Below are 18,825 nucleotides of genomic sequence, written 5' to 3'. Positions count from 1 at the left end.
GGTGCCGACGGTGAGCGCTCCGGTGTTGGCGTGGGGGGACACGCATCCGCGGCGGGGGGGGTGAGGGGGGGAAGGAAGGGGGAGGGGCAGGCTGGCAGGGCCGGCTCGGAGGCAGTCGTGGCTGCCGGTGGAAACATGGTGCCACACGTGAGGCTTATGTAAAATGAGCGGCGTCCGGCGCCGCCAATAGAAGAGGGGCGCGCCCCGCCCCCTCCTCCGTCCCCCGCTGGCGTCACACGCCCGTGGCCAATGTCCGCGCGGTTTGGGCGGGCTCTCCGGGCTCAGTCACGTTTCTGCCTGTATGAAGTCGGTGCCGGGCTGCGCCGGGCTGGGCGGACGTAGCGCTTGTGGTGAGTTGGGCCCTGTCGGACGCTCTCCTCGCGGCCGGCTGGTGCTGGGAGGGTCCGCGGGCTCCCTGGCGGTGGCGGGAGAGGGGCGGCGGTGGCGGCCGCTGGGGGCAGGGGGGCTCTCCCGTTCTCCCCCGCCCGCTGGGCCGAGGTTACGTAACCCCCGCGCGCCGGGGCTCTCCCGTTGCCGGGGAGACGTGACGGGGCCGCCGGTGGGGTGGGCGGGCGGCACCGGGGGGTGTCCGGCCCGCTGCTACCCACGGGCCTGCCGAGGAGGGGGGGAGAGGGGCTCCGTTCGAACTGGGGAGCGGGCGGCTGTGACACGCCCCCCAACTCCGCGGTGCCAGACCGGAGCAGGGAAAGGGGGGGCGCCGGCTTTGGCTCCTTCCTCCGACCGGCCCGCGGCGCGGGGGGCTGCGGGGGTGAGTGTGGCGCGCCTCCCGCGCGCCTCGGTCTGGGAGGGGGCGTGGGCCCGCTTATTCAGGCCGGAGTGGGAGCTGGGAGCTCTGAGGGGCGGCTGTGAGATCACCCTACCCCCGTTCCTGCCCGTGTGGGGCCGGGCCGGGGCGCCGGGGGGCTGCGGTCCTCACCTCTGAGCGGCGAGGGGCGACGGTGTCTTCCGCCCTTCGGCCCCGGGTGGTGGCGCCGCGGGGCGGCGGTCAGCCCGGTGTGGAGGAGGAGCGCGGTGGGGCCGCTGTGGCTTCCCCGCCCCGCGGCCGGTGGCGGGGGGCGGGGGGGGGAGGCCGGTGGCGGCGGGGCCGGTCCCGCTCTGGCGTCCCCGGTGGCCGCGGTTGCGGGGCGCGGGCTGCGGCCGCGTCGATGCGAAAGGTCAGCGCCGGGGTTCGGCGGGAGCAGAGACGGGCGCGGGTTCCCTCTGGGGAACGCGCGGGTCTGGCGAGCATGGCCCGCGACCCCCGCTGTGCCGCCCCTCTCCTGAGGGGACAGGGCTGCGGGCGGCTGACCGCGGGCTCTTTGCCCGGGAGGAGCTGCGTGGCGATAAGTGGGAGAATCTCGGCGCTGCAGAGGTGCGTGAGCCACAGGTAGAGCAGGCAACAGGTGCCGAGGGTTTCTGTGTGTGTGTGTGTGTGTGTGCGCGTTGCCCATAGCTGCGAGAACACGTTGTTCCTTGAGACCGTGGGGCTGTGCTGCTGTTGACATTAGCTGCATGCTATTACATGCGTGATTACAAAACAGTTTATGTAAGTACAGTTTCATGCAAATAATGAGCGGTATGGTAACAGTCAGGATGGCGCTTTCCAACCGACTTTTTCTAAGAGGCTAGGGCAGGGGTTAGGGTTTCTCTCTGTACCGGAGGAGCTTAAAAACCTCCTCAGCAGGTCGGTATGAGGGCTGTGGCTCTTGGAAACTGAGGCACTCCGAGGCTGTGTTCCAGTGAAGCAGTAACTTGGCTGAGAGGGTGCACATGAAGGATATTGAAGAAGCATGTTGGTTTATGGTTTTTTGGCTGTGATATGTCTTCCTTTTACTTTTCCCAACTTAAGGCTCTGGTTTGCGGTCTTGTATGTCTGAGATTGAATAGCCACCGCTTAAATATTTGCAAATAAAGGAGAAAAAGTGGAAGTTATGTAATGATTCTAGTGGTATGACTGTCCGGTCAAGTCAAAAGTAAAGTAAAAAAACCTGATGTGGTGTAGTGAGAAACTTTTCAAGTTGCTAGTATCATTTTAACCACAGTTTGCTCATAGGTGACAGTGCTAGGTAGCATTTTTCAAAGCTGGCTTTTTGCTCGTTGTCAAGGTAATAGCTGAATTAATCACGATGATAGCAGTGATGTGTATCTCCTTGAATGCAAGTAGTAAGTTTTGATAATGGAGGGTTGTTAATAAAACTTCAGGATGTTTGAGCTGATAGATAAGGCCTTGATGGTGTGGCCCCATCCCATAAATGGATCCTGTTGTATATTAGTTTGAGGGTGTTGAACTCGATGAAACAATCTCAAATAAAACTTGTCATACCTTCTAGGGTGCCTTTCCCTGTATGTGTCCTTGAACTTCTCAGGTTTGGGTGCAGAAAATTTGGGAGCAGGCCCTGGAATTTGAGTTATGTTGGGGAGAGTGCTCACATTGTTGTGCTGTAACATCCAAGTTCCTTCCTGCTTATACCGTGTATGTTCTTGTGATCTTTCTTTTTGCCCTTTCTTACTGAAACTTGAGTTGTTATATCTGCAAAGTGAGGAAGTTTAACTGGAGAACTGGACCGTGTCCTGGCTTCATGCAAGACTGGCTGTTAGCTTTGTGATTAGGTGTACTGTCCTGAGGTAGGGAGTCCTTGTTCTGGGCTGTAGAGTTTGCTTACCTCACTAGTATGGCATAATGGTAAAGAGAGCACCTTTGGCCTGAAGTAGAATAAAAAAAGCCAGATACTTCAGTTTTGGTGGGGGTTTGGTCATTTCAGGTGCTTATTTCAAGGTAGAAGGGAAAATGCTGTAGTTTGGTAGTGGGCATAAATGTCCATAACTGCAATGAGAGAGTATGGCCTGTCTTGCACTGTGAAGAAGTGCAGCTTGGCTTGACATGGTTAAGAAGGTAAAGGCATGTCAAGCAGGATTTTGTCTTTTGTGTCCTTTCTTCAGATTCAGCAAGTTTTCTAGTTTCGTTTATGATTCAAAAACTACAGAGTTTTGCTGGGCTTTCTGTTTATTTGTCAGTTGGTGGGACTTATTTTAGGCTTCCTATATTTGTTTTAACACATGAATGCGATCTGTGAAAATCTAAGCAGTCTTCATTTTTACAGCTTACTCTTCCACAGAGAGGCATTAAAGAGAGAGCGTGTTGTGGCAGCTCTTGGCATGATACCTTATTTTTCCACTTTACTTTTTGCCTCAGTCATAAGACTAAAATATATAGCAACACAGTTTATCAAATAAACATACTTGAGCCTGTCCCTGGACAATGCATTTATATAGTAATAAATTTCCCCTGTGAAGAATCACATTTTTTGAGTAGAGTGAGGTTTTGACGGGGCTTAGCCGTGGTATGAGAACAGGCTGAAATGGGGAAGCTGGCTGGAAGTAGAGTTCTGGATTTTTCTCCTACCTTAGACTTTATTAGGACCAGGAAGTGTTTGGTTTAGATACAGACTGATAAGCTGATTTTCTTTTCCCTGGGTTCTTGCCACACCCATTATTTCTCTAACATCTTTACAATAGTAAAAAGTGCTTTACTACAGAAAAAAGATATTTTTAACCCCTTAAAGTATAAGCATAAGAGCAAGTTACTGTGGGACAAGGTAAATTTGGTGTGGTTTTAAAGCAAGCAGATTACTACTAGCCAGTAGAACGGGTAAATTATCGCTAGTCTAGATCAACTGTAATGTTTTATATATGGTTGCTATGGCTGGCCTGTGTTAAAAGGGAACGTCATGTTCTTAGCTAGGTGTTGTGTAATACTTGGCACGAATGTCCTGTAGACACTATATTATACTCATAATGTTACCACATCGTAATTACCAGATAATCAGGTGTTGCTGAAAAGGAATTTTTGTGTCCAGTTTTGGTTGCATGGCCTAGAATTCCTCTATGAGGATGGGGGATTACAGGGATTTTTTAACTGGGTTGTCTTGCTGCATCCATACTTTCCACATCCAGTTATCCCTATTGTGCAAGTCCTAAACTGCTTGAATATGTTAACCTGGCTTGTCAAACATTGAACAGCAAATGGGTCAATTAATATCTGCATTATTCTTTGTTTTATTACCCTGAAAGGCTTTGACTTGCACTTTTGGGTATGGATGAGGTTGGATGCAGAAAATGGTGGCCTTGAAAGTAGCACCGGTGATGTTTTGTGTCATGTGTAGAAGGTGTCTGCCCACTCTCATGCCTTAAACTTCAGTGCTGCTGTGGGGGCTAGGCAGTTACTATTGTGTGTGGGGTGGGTAGTAAGGCAAGCCTTTAGCCTGCTAGAGCAGCTCTACCTTCTGAACGTGAGAGGGCTTGGTTTTCTTTTTTTGGGGGGGAGTGGCGGTGGTGTTCATTTAGCTACAGGTGATATGCTTCCTTCTGTGAACTGTGTGTGAAGGAAGGGCAGTGGAAAAGAGATGGCAGCACGCACGCTTTATGGGCTAGTGGTTTCGCAGTTTGTTTGGGGATTTCTTGTGGCCCCAAAGCACTTCTGTGAAATACAGTGTGGCAGAGCAGACCAAAACGAAGCTGGGTCGGGTGGTTTGCAAATGTCTGTCTGCAGAAGCTGTGGAGAGGGTCTGAAGCTGCTCTTCAGAGCACGTTCTGTGTGTGCTGACAGGCAGCCAGCAGCCATATGTAGTAGGAAAGCGGCCGAACACATGGGAATCCACATGCCTGAGCATGCGCACTCCGGCCCCTACTCTCGTAAGTGGCTTAGTAGATCAGCAGGCATGCTTGTGCAGCCTGCTTGTGTTCTGCCTGCCAGCCGTGCGGGACATGGGCAGATCAGGCTTCTCTGCGTCTGTTTTGTATTTCTGAGGTTATCCTTTAAGTGTACATGGGTCTTCATGTCTGAATGCCTGTGCTGGACTTGCAGCAGCCCAGCACAGAGGTCCTGAGGGGCTGCAGTATGCTGAGTGTCATGCAAGCTGCACAGGCAGTGGTTCAGAAGAGCATGCTTTCCCCTGCTTAGCCACACATGCAAGTGAAGCTATGAGAACTCTGTGTGAAAGCTATTGTAAGGTCAAGGAAAGATTTTGAACAGATGTTTCCAGCTGCTGGTGAAGTAATGTGTGTTAGTCATAGAGGAGCCTTCTGACATTTTTGTATTCGCCTCATTTAGACAACTTTGCTTGTAGGACACAATAAGAAGTGAGGATAAATTTACTTTCCTTGAGATCTGTAATCATGGAGTATGATTTTCCTTTCACCTTCATTTTCTGTCAACAGAAAGTAAAACTTTATTGGGGATGCTGAAGGGGTAGAGGCTTAACATGCAGTTTACATGACAAGTGTACTGAAACACATGGAGAGCATGTTTCCTGGGGCAGAGTGTGTGCGGGCTGCAGAAGTTTGTTCAAGTGGTACCAATTTTAATCCTGGAAAGATTAGATAGTGGAAATGAGAACTCATTTGCATGCCAAAATGTCTGGGAAGGACTTTGGGATTTTGCTTCCAGCTGTGTTCAAGTGTACCACAGTAATTCTGAAGGGTTGATTTTTCTTATAGCTACAATAGAAATTTCCTTGTATATGTGGTGTTTAAAGGTAGAACCAAAGGTATACTGCCTTTCAACCATTCTGTCCTAAACCAGAGGCACTTTGCTGTTAAATAACACCTGTCATTTTTTATAATCTAAGCTTAGGGAGACAAGATGAAGTAGTGAGTATGTTCGGTACGTTTTTTGTTGGTTTTCTTTCTAGCACTCCTTATTCCTTGCCACTTCTGCATTTTAGTATGGGTTTTGTGCTTGACCTTACTCCATGTACTTTTCCGTTTCTGCTTAGTCTCTCTAATTGTACTAAGATCTTCAGTATATAAAGCACTTCTTTGATTTCAATTACATCTCTACCATGGGCTTCTGTGTGACTTGAGCTCTTATTTTTTGTACTAATATAGCCAACTCATTGGACAAGTACATCGTGTTTGTTAGAGTGTCCTACCCTGTGGAGTGTATTACTAGTGCAGTGGGTGTCATGTTAGTAATAGCCTGAGAATTATTTGGCATGGAGTCTCCCAGAATGGAACTTTCATTCTGACTGAAATCTTAACTGGGTATGAGCTGCAGCGATGTCTGAACACCGGTGTCAGCCTAGAACTTTTGTAAATATCATACCCCGTGTTGAAATTATGCCCTTTTTAAAGGGAAGGAAGCAGTAAGTGTACAAATAGACTGCTTAGTGGAGATGTCTACAGATATTAAAGTTGAAAGGTGGTGTTGTAGATACTTTAGATCTACTTTCACCTATAATAAAGATGATATGTATGACCGCATGGTGGATTATGATAATTTTTCCCTCCTTCCTGTGACAACATTTCCTCAAATGTGTATATTATTTTGTTCAAAAAGGACAAGAGTTAACATCTGAAAACACTAGAGTTCTGACCACAGCTCTCCTGTTTAACAGTATCTCCAGTACCACTCAAGAAGAGGATAGCATGTTTTGTTTAAAAAGCAAACCAGATGTCTTTTTAAATTCACACTTCATACAAAGAATTTTATTCCAACTTTAAGAAAGGACCTATTGTAAGACTTAAAGGAATATTGCCTAGAAATTAACGTGGGGCAGGTAAAGGAGACTGGGTTGAGCTTGTTCACCAAATGTCTTGGCATAGCCTGTGGTAATGTTTGTCAGGGACGTATGTCTGAGCTCACTTCTTTTTTCTTTATGGCAAATACCTAATGTGTTGGCAATTAAATTTAGCTCTGGGCTACGGCTTATTCTTCCAAGGAACAATAAACTTGAGAGAGACAGTTTCTGTTGGCTTGTCAGTCTAGATCCACTGTGGAGACTTGAGCACAAGTGGTGGGATTAACAAAACAGGGAATAATTACCTGAAGGGGTAAAAGCAGTTTTGCTTCTGATGTGGCAGGAAAGAGAACCTGTGAGGTGATGGAGGAGTAGCTCTGACTGCTTTTTGATGGGGGGGAGGAAGAGATTGCATTGGTACATGGCTGCTTACAGTTATGGGAAAGCAAAGGATAAATCAGGAGCTGGCCTGGGTTGGTCAGCACAGCATAGGTGAGACTGACCCTCCATGAGTTCAATTTCCTAAGTTCACCAGTATGCTAACACTGTGCTATTCATAGTAAAACTGGGTTGTTGACTTTTTCCTGTTACCTCAAGCTAACATTTTGCTATTAGTTACTCCATGGGGAGAATAAACAGCTTTAAGAACAACAAAAACAATCTAAAACTAGAAGGAAACTTAATAGTGGTGCTGTGGGTGCTTCAGGAATAGAAGTGACTGATGACATAAGCTTGGGTCAGTTTAGGAACTATCGCTTGAGGACTGAGGGTTTTGTTTTTTTCCTGTTTGACCCTCTGGGACATAGCTAAGGAAGCTTCTTTCTGTGTTATTTTTTTCCCCTTTCTTCTTTTTTTAACAGATATAAGTAAAGGAAGCATAGGTTTTGTTAAGCTAGTAACAGCTTTTGCTTTAAGAATATGTATTTGTATTTTGGACTAAGAAACTAGTCTTGGTCATTATGTCAATACTTTGCTCAGTTGAATTAGCTCTATGAGGAGTTTTTACAGTTAATTTGGAATTTGTATTTTGGTGGTGAAATATTTTAAGATTGAAATCTGTGGAAGAAGCAACATAACTTAAATTTAAAATATGTGATTCCAGATTTTATACTAGATGATACTCCTTCAGCTTGGATGCTCTCAAATGAACAAATAGTTGATATACACTGTGTGATGTCTGTATTATCTAAACAAAGTTCTAACAGTGAAGATCATAGACATGGGATTTTATGGGGTTTCTTCAGCAAATAGTTACTCTGTGTACTGCGCAAGGAACTAATTTATAATTTTGGTTACAATAACAGTAAATAATAAGTAAAATTGCTTACATTTCCTCTAATTATGTAATTGTAGTCTTTAGTCTTCATCTGTGGAAATTGTACTCTACATGGTTGGACCTATATTGGATTATTAAATGGACTTGATTTGTGTTTCATAAATAACTTTTTATTTTGCTTATAAAACTTGTGGTTTGTTTTGTTGTTTGTTTCTAATAGGAATATATTGATGACTCTTTCAGATTTGAGAAGATCATGGTTAGTATGTTCATTAAGGTGAGTGTCTTACACTGTCTACACTGTGATTTATAGTATTGGTTCCTTCTCAGCAGATCTAAACTGATTTTTGTTTTGTTGCTGCTTTGTATGCTTCCTTTGAGCTGTAATTTTCAGAATGTGGAAAAATAAAAAGATATCCAGAATATTAAATATTTTAAATGACCTGTTGTACGAATCATGAAGCACAGAGAAATCATGTGGCTTCTCTAAATCTTTAAGAAACTGAAATTTAATGTAGCGTTTGGTATCAAGTGCATCTGCATTGTTTGCTGTGCAGAGGTTTGTTAATAACTTCCAGGCTTTTGATTGCTCTTGCAGGTGTTTTAAGAGACTTTAATGATGAGGAAAAACTCTGCAAAAATGAAGTAGCTGATGTTACTCAGATAATCAGGGTGATAACTCAGCAGGAGAAAGGAAAATTATATGCTTCTAAGCTTTCATTTAGACAGCAGGTCATAGCTTTCAACAGTATTTTTTGGTCAGTTGTGCTCTGCTTTCTAACAGACTGATACTAGTCTAATCTCTGTTTGAGAAGTTGAACACGTGGCATCAGAGATACTGACTTATGCATGATGGTGACAAAAATGTATTGTAATGCCAGTGGGATGTGTGGTGGATTAAAAAAGCAGAATAGATAGAATTATGGAAGTATTTTGTAAATGAAGAAAAGTTGATGATCATTGGAGGAAAAAAAAAAGGACACAACTGGGAGTTTAAAGGAGAATGGTAGAGGCATGTTACCTGTGGTGCAAAGAAAATGTATCCAGATGGCTTTGTTCTGTGTGATCCGGTGATTGATGGGACATTAGCCCAACATGGGAAAGGGAAGGATAGTGCTTCTGGATGGTACTGTAGTACTCCATACAAATTAAATTGCAATTGAGAATTAATACTGTGTCTGATTAGTCTAAATGATTGAAAACCCCACACCCCTCTGTTTTTCTGTGGCTACAGGATGTGGTCTGACTCAATTCTTCAAGCTGACCAATGTTCTCTTTTCAATGCTGCAGGTGTGACTTCGGTTCTCTACATAAAGTGGACTTGGCTGGGATCCTGTAACACAGGTGTGTTCCCTAAAGCAGGTTGTTAGTTCTCTTCTAATATTTGAAATATTCTACGCCTAGAATAGATATATCCCAGTAACAAAGGAAACATTGTCACAAGTTCTGTATTTTTAGTATACAGATCATATTTGACTTCCTTCTGTGGAAAAGACCTTCTTGAGATGCCCTATGTGGATGAACTCTCTTAGTTCTTTGGGATTTGGGAATGCTCAGTCACTTGTACGTTTCCTCTGGTAAATAATAGAAAACCAGAAGATAAGATTTAACTGCCTTCAATTTACTCAAACTAATAAAGTGCCTGGTTTGAATGACTTGTATTTAGGTTCAGATAAAAATCCTTTTGGTGTATATATGTCTTAGCTTTCAGTTAAATTGTAGAAAGGCTTATCATGAGAATTTTAAGTAGCTTACAAGGACTGTTTTTTCTTAGTGTCTTCCTAAATGCATTAAGTAGATGAAGCCAATATGATACCCAATTAAAATGGTACATACTGCTACTATAAATACCCTCTTCAAATATAGACTTTGTTAAACCTTCTTTACTTTTTTAATCTATGAAAATGTCATGATGGAAGTCATCAGATTAGAGAAGTGCTGTCAGTTCATAAATAGGCAAGACTTTGTGGCTAATTGCTCATAGATACTGATTAGCAAAGGTAGAAACTCAAGACTGCTAAGGAAATGCAGATTACAGGGAGATGAGTTAGAGGGAATTGGAAGAAGTGTCTTTAAACCAGGATTTAACTAGTGCTGAAAGGTATTCCATATTTTCAGTGCCCAAGCTAAAAATTGTGAAAACTGCAAGTAGCTCCAGGTACGGCAGTTTCTAACATATCTCTTGGTCATAGAATTTATTATCCTGTTTTATCAATTTCTGATAAGACTGAGACAAAACATTTCAAGAACCAATGTACACAGATTTTTTTTCATAAGCTGAGATTTGTAGAACTCTTATCAGCTTTGCGACGTTAGGCAGAATGGAATGTTGTGAATAAATTCTTCCTTAAGTCTGGCCAACACAAATGTACTTTTAACAGTTGGTAGACATGCAGCATTTCAAATTAAGGCATGTTAACATGGGCTGTCTTCCAAACTGGTTAGCTTGTGACTAGAACACTGTTCCAAATTTTTGTTCCAAAAATTCCTTCTGTGTGTTCAAATAAAGCTCTTAGTGATGTAATTGCCACACAAATCTTGATCTTCTGAACTTATGATTCTACTGTTTCTGTGTGTTACATGGGAATGGCATATACCAACAGACTTAAAGCTTTCAGATTTTTTTTTTTTCCCCCTGCCAAAATTCTGTGGTGTTCTTGGAATTTTTTTGCTTTTTAAGGAAGAATTACAGTGTTCATGGACTTTTTTAGTACAGACTTGTGAATGTAAGGAAGCACTTGGTGTATTTTGTTTGAGGTGTGTTTGGGTGTTTTTTGGGTTTGTTGTTTTTACTGTGAGGGTGAGTGAGCACTGTGTAACAGGTTACCCAGAGAGGTTGTACTCAAAAGTCATCTGGAGGTGGTCTTGGGGAGCTTGCTCTAGATGACTTTGCCTGAACAGGGAGTTGGATAAGATGACCTCCAGAGGCTCCTTTTGATCTCAACCATTCTGTGATCTGAAGTTTTCTAACTGCCTAGTAAACTCTAATGCCCATACCAAGACTATAGTGATATAGGTAAGTTTAGATCAAAATGGTATTCTAACCAAACTTTTTAAGCACTTGGAGCTCCTTTTGACTGCATCAGGCATTTTGCTCTATCTACTGGAGAGGCTGGCCATCATTCGTAGTGGCTGTGTCAGCCCATGCAGGCTATGGGTGTGATACCATACTGATAGCGAATTGGAAGGGTTATTTTATCTAGTGTAGAAGATTCTGTGCTTTTAAAACTCTAAAGATCTTATTTTATATGAGAAGTGTTTAAAATGCAAATTTGTATCTGATTCCTCTGCTGGATGACAGTTTCATGTTTAACCAACGTTTATCTGCATAGGCATGGCATAACAGAGCATCTCTCTGGTATCTGTTTGAAGAGGACACTGTTGGGGGGCCCAGGTATTTCTTTTATATTTTATAGTTATAGAGGTGTCCGGACTCTGTAATGGTCAAAGATTTCCAGTAGAAGAGGATGAGACAAGAATTAAATGCATGAGAGAGACTCTGGACCTAGGCACTTCATGCTTTTGATGCTAGCTGGGAGGGAGCTTGATAAACACTTTTACCAACTTTTCATAGAAAAAACAGGTAAGAAACATGCGTAATTGTTATGATTCATGTTTGTAGAAAGATGCTTTCTCTTCCTGCTCCCCTAAAGCTTATGCAGAAACTATACTGTTCTGTTTGTTTTATCTTAGAACTATTATTTCAGTTATATATATATATACACACAAATATATATATATATATATATATAAAAAACACCCCCCCCCCCCCCCCCCACCCCAGTCATTCAGAACTATTTTTGGGGTATAAACTGGGAGATACCTTATTTGAAACTAAACATTTTTAGCCTGAAACTGTACATATTCTTAAATTCAGGTTTGAGTCTCTTCACTAAGGAAACAGTCTGGTTGGAAGGAAGCATCTTTACTATGAATGCAAGGGCCCTGGCCTTGTGCTTATGCTGACATTTTCCTGTGTAGGTGCTGCTATAAATTCAGGGTGGCACTTAGATGACTCTGGACCAAAGCTATGGCTTGGTCAGTTCCTCAGTTGTGAAGTGGCAGCTGTAAGTGGTGGGAAATTAGGGTCACCTTTAAAAAGATATTACTGACTTTTAGTTAAATAACAGTCCTGTGTTCAGGGCTTTTGAACTGAAAGGTGAATCCTTATCAACACATTATTAGATGAACACTGTGAAATTCAGATTTTATGGAAACCCCATACTCTAGATGGTAATCACTTTACTGACAGAAATAGAGAATCAACTTACACCTCATTCTTTGTTGAGAAAAAGAGCAAAACTTGCCCATCATGACTTGCAGTGAGATGAGGAATCAGTTAAAGAAACCTGCTTTTTTTTGTTAATTGAGAGTCTTGTAGGACTTTAAGCAGCTTCTGTTATATTTTTTACTATAGTGAAGTCTGATAACACTGCCATCTTTTTTCCCTCTTTTTCTCCCTCCTCCCAGAAAGTGTCCTAGTGAAGATATTCTGTTAATCGCTCTACTCTTGAAAAAAAAAAACCCTTTAGATCTCAATGTTATTGCTGGTGAAGTTGTGCAGTTACAAAAGGCACTTCTTGGATAATTGTTTGTTTTTCAACATTTTTTTTCTAATGTTTTGCTACTACTAAGCATATAATTATTGTCTAATTGCACAGGGAGAGTGCATTCATTGTAGATGTTAATTCTAAATTTTCTCTAAAATTGCATGATATGATTAAACTCCTGCTAGTTATTTGTCATACAAATGAGAAAATTTAACATTTTGCAAGGGAGTCATCCAGAAGACATGTGTAAGCTCTTATTCTTGCACAGATCTTCAGTAAGAGTGAATCCTGACCATTAGGAATGTCTTATATTGGTGCTAGTACAGTTAATAGTCCCAAATATTTACGTCTAATGTATACTCATAAGCTGGGTTTACCTCTTATTTAATTTGTGAGTATTGGTAAGTTCATATTAATTGAAAAAATAGTCTGAAATCTTCAGATATTCTAATTCAAGAAGTGAGTAAGTGGAGATAATTTTGACTCTGGACTTTTAGTTTTCCTTTCTTTAAATGGCAGTATTAGACATATTTTTTTAATGTGAAAAGACATCTGGAAAATATCTGTTATATGAATGTAGCTAAATCTCTACTGAAACAAGGCTTTTGAGTTTAAATGCTATAGTTTCAAAAGAATTGTAGCACCATAGAATGGTTTGGGTTGGGTTGGAAGGAATCTCAAAGCCCATCCAATCCCACCCCCTGCCATGGGCAGGGACACCCTCCACTAGCCCAGGGTACCCAAAGCCCCCTCAAGCCTGGCTCTGAACCCTGCCAGGAATCCAGGGGCAGCCACAGCTTCTGTGGGTAGCCTGTGCCAGTGCCTCACTACCTTCACAGTAACAAATTTCTTCCTAATAGCTAATCTGAATGTCCCTTCCTTGAGCTTTACGGCCATTCCCCCTTGTCCTGTAATTCCATACCCTTGTAAATCAGGTATTGGAAAGTGCTATAAGGTCTATCCTGAGCCTCTAGGCTGAAAAACTCCAACTTGCTGAGCCATCTGACTCCTTGGTGTTCTACAGCCCTTCTTAGGTTTTTTCTTTTTTCAAGAAAAGTTTTTTCAAGAAATTGTGAAAAAACAATGCCTTCAAGTGTTTTTTCCATATGTATTTTGGTGTGTTTTTCTTCTTAATCTTAAATTGGCACCAGTTAAGCTTGATTTTAAGGCCACAGGCTCACAAAACCCCCCAATGTACTCTTTTAGACAGAGCAAACCTCCCAAAGTCAAAGAAGTTTAAAACAGACAACCTCCCTCAAAAGTTTGGAAAGATGGAACAGAAAATAAGGAGAAAAAGAAGGCTTAATATATTTGTTTGCTTACTGAACTTGGTATGAGATGCAATTACCTTCCACCAACTGAGGTAACAGGAGAGAATCTCAGGCTGGGAAAGAAAGCATGCTGGCTTTTACCTTTCCGTTCTTGTTTGCTTAGCGATTGGAAATGTATTCAAGTCTGTAAGTGGGATGAGTATGTGCAATTTATTTTGTCATTTTGACTGAGAAGAGTTTTAATGTTAATTAATCTCTCCATGATGACTGACCCTCAGTGCTCCTGAAGTGTTTGCGTGGTGCTTGCATACGCATGCAGATGTTCCACTTAAGATTTTCCTCTGTCTGAGAGTAAAGTCTAGCCAGATGCAGTGATCTTATCTAAAATTACAGGCACAGAGCATGGTGTAGGGTAATTGCCAGTCTGTAATTCCAATCTCTTCTTAGAAAATACATCCAAATTTATTGCATATATTATCATTGGCTTTTTAAAATTTATTATACAAGCTCTTGTTGTAGAGCAGCTCCTCTTCCTTCTTTTCGCAGAAGCTCTCGGAAGTCTATCATAATGTTTTTCTTGTTCCTTCCTATTTACTCTTCCTGTATTCCTTACCCTGTCTGGTATGTGCCTCTGGCACTGAGGCTTTTGAGATTTTGAAACAGAAGAAATTTTGTGCAAGACTGACTTGCAGTGACATTATCTTCCAGTCCTGCCTAAGAACTCTGTTCCATCTCAAAGAGTTGAGCCAGTTCTTCTTGAAAAGTATCTTAAAGGTCACACTTGTATCGCCTCCATTACTGGGATATTCATTTTTGTTTCTGACACTCGAGCTCTAAATTACAGTCACTGTAATGTAGTTATATAGGAACTGCATAGATACTGTGGGCGAAGTCGCAGAACCTCTAGCATGTTGCTAGAGACAGAGGTAATGCAGCTTTTTGGTACAAGTTTGTCAGCTGTCAAGAGGAAGATAGTTCATGTGTTATCTCCTGTAGCTGTTTCTCTTCTGTTGGTGATTCTCTGAATTTGAACTCATTGGTTAAAACAAAAAATTTTACAAACCCTAAATCTTGACTGTTATTGAGTTACTTAACTCTTGTTCAGAGAGGCACAGGAAGTTCCTCAAAAGTTATTGGACAGCTTATATATATGGAATGATTCTCTGCCACCTAAAGAATCCCTGTTGAAGTTTCCTACAAATACCTGTGAGAAGCTTGCCAAGGTGCCAGGGAAAGAAGAGAGGAGATGAGACAATAGATGTTTGGAGGCGGAAAAAATTACTCATCAGTGGTTTAACAGCTCAGACTTTCAAATTGTAGGACTCTACGTGCTAGTTATGGTGTAATTTTATTGACTCTCAGACTTCCAAAGATTACAGAAAAGACTTTGTGGAAATAATTTTCCAAGCAAAGGTTGCTAAAAAAATATTTGTGGACAACTCTTCAGACTTCAATTATGATAGCATATGTAATACTCTTTGGCCTCAAAATTCAGGAGGTTTGTTACACTTAAAGGCTGAATGAAAAATGTTTGCGTTCACAGTAGGAAAGTTGAGGTACAACCATTGCTCTTCCCATAAACACCATGATTTTCCTAATACGTGTGTTACTGTAATAGTGTGCCAATTATCTTAAAAGAATTTATTTCTACACTTAGAGTCTCTTCTGGCAGCTCATGTTTATGAACCTATAAGTAGCAATTTCTGTGTTTTTCTTTAAGGTCTTTAAGTATAGCTGACGGAAGTTGGGGGGTTCTTTACAGGCTCCCCTACCTCTAAAGAAGTCATGTGACACAGTTTATGAGCAGATAATATTGTTTCAGTTATGGCAGTATGTTTTTTCTCTTGTATCTAAAGCTCTTTCTGTGTAGTATCTGGTCAGAAAATGAGGGGGAAACTGCTACCTTGGGGACAGAATATAGTATGAGGAACTTTTTAAAACGCCTTTTCAGGTGATGATGTGACAGTCTTTCTTCTAAAAGCTTCATTTTAGTAGCAATGGTGTTAATTTGTGTAATGCTTATGTTCAGATTTTTTTTTTTCTTTGGACAAAATGCTGCAGGTGATCTCCAAGGTTACTTTTAACTGCCTTGGAGGAAAACAAGGCTTCCCATTGCTAGTTGAGTATTTTGCTAGAGTACCTTTACTCACAGAGTCCTCCATAGAACTTTCCAACCTCCGTGGCCTCTGAGAAAAAATAGTATGGATGACATGAGAATTGACTTCTTGTGAGTGCGTTCAGTTATTTAACCAGACAGATGCTCTTATTGCTGCAATACTTGAAGCCCTGTGCTTATCTGTATGGGTGTTCTCAGTGCCACCTTCTACATTCACTCTCCTGAGTCTTTGGCATTTTTAGTCACAGATAAAATGAGTCATGGCCATGTACACTTAATCATGGACTGTGATACTACAGGTAGTAGCACAGGTACCACTAACCAGTCAGGGTCCTTCAGAGCACGCGTGGCGAGAGGGGACTATGTGCAGGGACAGAATTTCATTAAAATGTCTAGCTAAGTAGAGCAAGTGAAAGTGGGAGCTCTATTTGCCAGAGACATTAAATCAGGGGTAACTATCTTATCTAGTTAATCATTGGCCACTAGAGTATGTGCCATTGTGAAATAATACTATAGTTTCATCCAAGAGCAAATATTCTTTTATTGCATGTTCCAGTTATGTAATTTTTAAGACAGAAGCAATTTACTTGGTAGTTCTAGCAGTTTCTTCTGACTTAGTGTAATTTATTGCATGTCTGCTACTGTCCAATGCAACAGCATATCAGGATGTCTGTTTAGCCTGGAAAAGAGTACCTGAAGGCAATATATGCCAAAGTGAAATGCCAGTATATTCTACTATTTAGGGCTTTTTGTATTAAAGTATTAGAGAATAACCTTGTAAAGAAAAAAAAGATTCCATTTGTATACCATTAGTGATAGCTTAAATGAATGTCCTCAAACTACACTTCCTCTTTCAAATGAAAGCAAATCTTAGCTATTACTTGAGCCAAAAAAGATGAGTAGTATTTTCTTCTGAACAACTCAAAAATAAATGTAAAATGTTGGAAAAACAGCACTTAGGAGGGTAAGAAAATAGTTTCAATGTTGGGGTGGTTTTTTTGGGGATAGGGGAATTGAATCATAATGTGTTTTAAGTGAATATGAAGTTAATGTTTTCTGGTACAGGCTTTCTAAAAAAAAAAAAAGTGTTTAAAAGGAAGCTGCTGCAGGTAATATTAGCAAAAATTAGCTGCAGATTTTTTTATTGACTTTGTTATTCCAGTCAGAGGTTTATTAGTCAACAATTGTAATCTTGAATATTTTAGAGAAACAAAGAGGAAGGAACAAACATGGTTCTGTTGTTTTAGAAACAACTGATTTATGTTTTTCCCCCTGAGGATGAGTTACACTGTTCAGAGCCTCTTAGTTTATGGCTTTGCAGTGTTGTCATTCAGTGGGTTGCTGAAATAGACAAGGAAATGAGTCAGATTAAAGGTCTTTATTCATAAGGTTCAACTGCTCTCTTAATACTACTTTGGCTCTTCAATGTTAGTTTGTTCTTAATTCTGTATACACTCTGATTTTTGACCCTGGTGCATTAGGATTTGCTTTTAAAAACTGTGATTGTCTCATTTTAGGCTTACTTTTCTAGACAATTAAGGTTGTTTTTTTATTTTTTATTTTTTCATTGAATTACTGGTATCAGTAGTTAAAATTCTTCTTGGGCGTACTTGTTTCTTACAATTTTGTTGTTGATGGGGTGGGTTTTGTCCTTTGTTTCCCCTGTTCCTGCCATGCATTCAGTCTACCTGTATATGTGGGCCTTAACAAAAGGGAGGAAGAGTTGGTCAAAACAGCAGAACTGATCTTAGAAAAAAAAACTCAAGAAGACTGTGTATTTAAAAATCCCAACCAAACAGAACCTAAGCTCTAAGCCAAGTAAGGAATCCTCTGATGTCTGAATGGAATCTTTTTTGTTTATCATGGTAAACTGGAAGCCAGGGGAATAGTTTCACTGAAAATAACTACAGCTATTGTCCAAATCCAGGCAGTAAAATAGGAGAATAGAAATGAAAATAATTCTTAACTTTGAAGGAAATTTTTCAAGTTTTTATTGTACTTCCACTTTTTGTGTGGGATATTACAAAAAACAAACAGCCCCAAACACCACCCCACACCTCCCCCCAATATTGTTTTCTGTAATAAAGCATTGTTAGGTTTGCAATTATATTTAACTTAAAACCTTTTCACCATTGAAATGCTGAATATGTTAATAATGAATATTACTTTTTAATTTCATCAGTCAGTGAGAATTCCATTTTGTCAGCAAAGGCAAAAAAGAAAATAATTATTTTTTTCTTCCTTCCCTTCCTCCTCAGGTTTGTGCTTCTATGCTTCCAAACAGAATTTCTACAGAGAGACAATTCTGAATATGACTTGACTTGCTCTTGGTCTTCGCAGTGTTTCTAATGAGTGTCCCATGGACTCTAACAAGTTCAGGGGGTTCTACTCTAGCACTGAGGAGCAGGACCCTGAGCAGCAGCCAGGTATCAGTGACGAAGTTTCTTCATCGTTCTCTTCAAAAGAGCAAGAGAAAATGAGTGATTATTCTGGACTTGCAAATAACCATAGCCAGATGATTGCTGAAGATTCAGAAATTCAGGCAAAGCCTGAACACTCTCATGAAGTTCTTCAGGAAGATATTGAAATGAGCAGTGGATCCAGTGGAAATGACTTCAGTGGAAATGACACAAATGAAAACTACTCAAGTGGGCATGATTCTCATGGCCATGAATCTGATGAAAATGGGAAAGAGTCAGCAATGCTCATGGAATCTTCAGACTGTCATAAAAGGTAGTAGCTAATGTTAAATAAATTTCACTTATTCTTGTCATTAAAGGATTTTTCAATTTGAATCTAATTTCTGAATAATGATTGTGGTATAAAGTGTAGCTTCAGATTGAAGCTGAGTGTTCCTGTTAACTTGTACTCTCTTATTATGTAAATTGTGTTATATTATAATTCATAAAAAGAGGGTCTGTGGTGTTCCGTGGGCCCAGCTTAATTTGAATCTTTCTTCTCGTCATTGTGTGTTTAATTGGCCTTACTACATATTTTCTTGTAAACCAACTTCTGTAATTGTATATCAGAAAGCATCAACTTACATGTAAGGATGCAACTGTGTTATTTTCATCTTTTAAATGATAGCATAGTG

At 41.1% G+C, this 18,825-nt stretch overlaps 1 protein-coding gene across 1 annotated transcript in view; it reads left to right on the top strand.

Annotated features, from left to right (window-relative positions):
* Positions 1–18,192: 18,192 nt before the first annotated feature.
* PER2 (period circadian regulator 2) overlaps positions 18,193–18,825 on the top strand; it is a gene marked incomplete at its 3' end in the record, with an annotated part of 30,183 nt that continues 29,550 nt past the window's right edge. Inside the window, exon 1 of the mRNA XM_084267276.1 lies at positions 18,193–18,464. Coding sequence (XP_084123402.1) covers positions 18,208–18,464 — 257 coding nt within the window. The 5' untranslated portion in view covers positions 18,193–18,207. The remainder of the gene's footprint in view (positions 18,465–18,825) is intronic.

The sequence above is a fragment of the Gallinula chloropus genome, assembly GCF_964237585.1.
Source record: "Gallinula chloropus genome assembly, chromosome: 8".
Taxonomy (NCBI): Eukaryota; Metazoa; Chordata; class Aves; order Gruiformes; family Rallidae; genus Gallinula; species Gallinula chloropus.
The sequence above is the reverse complement of the archived record's forward strand: the minus strand, read 5'-3'. Positions and strand labels throughout refer to the sequence as shown.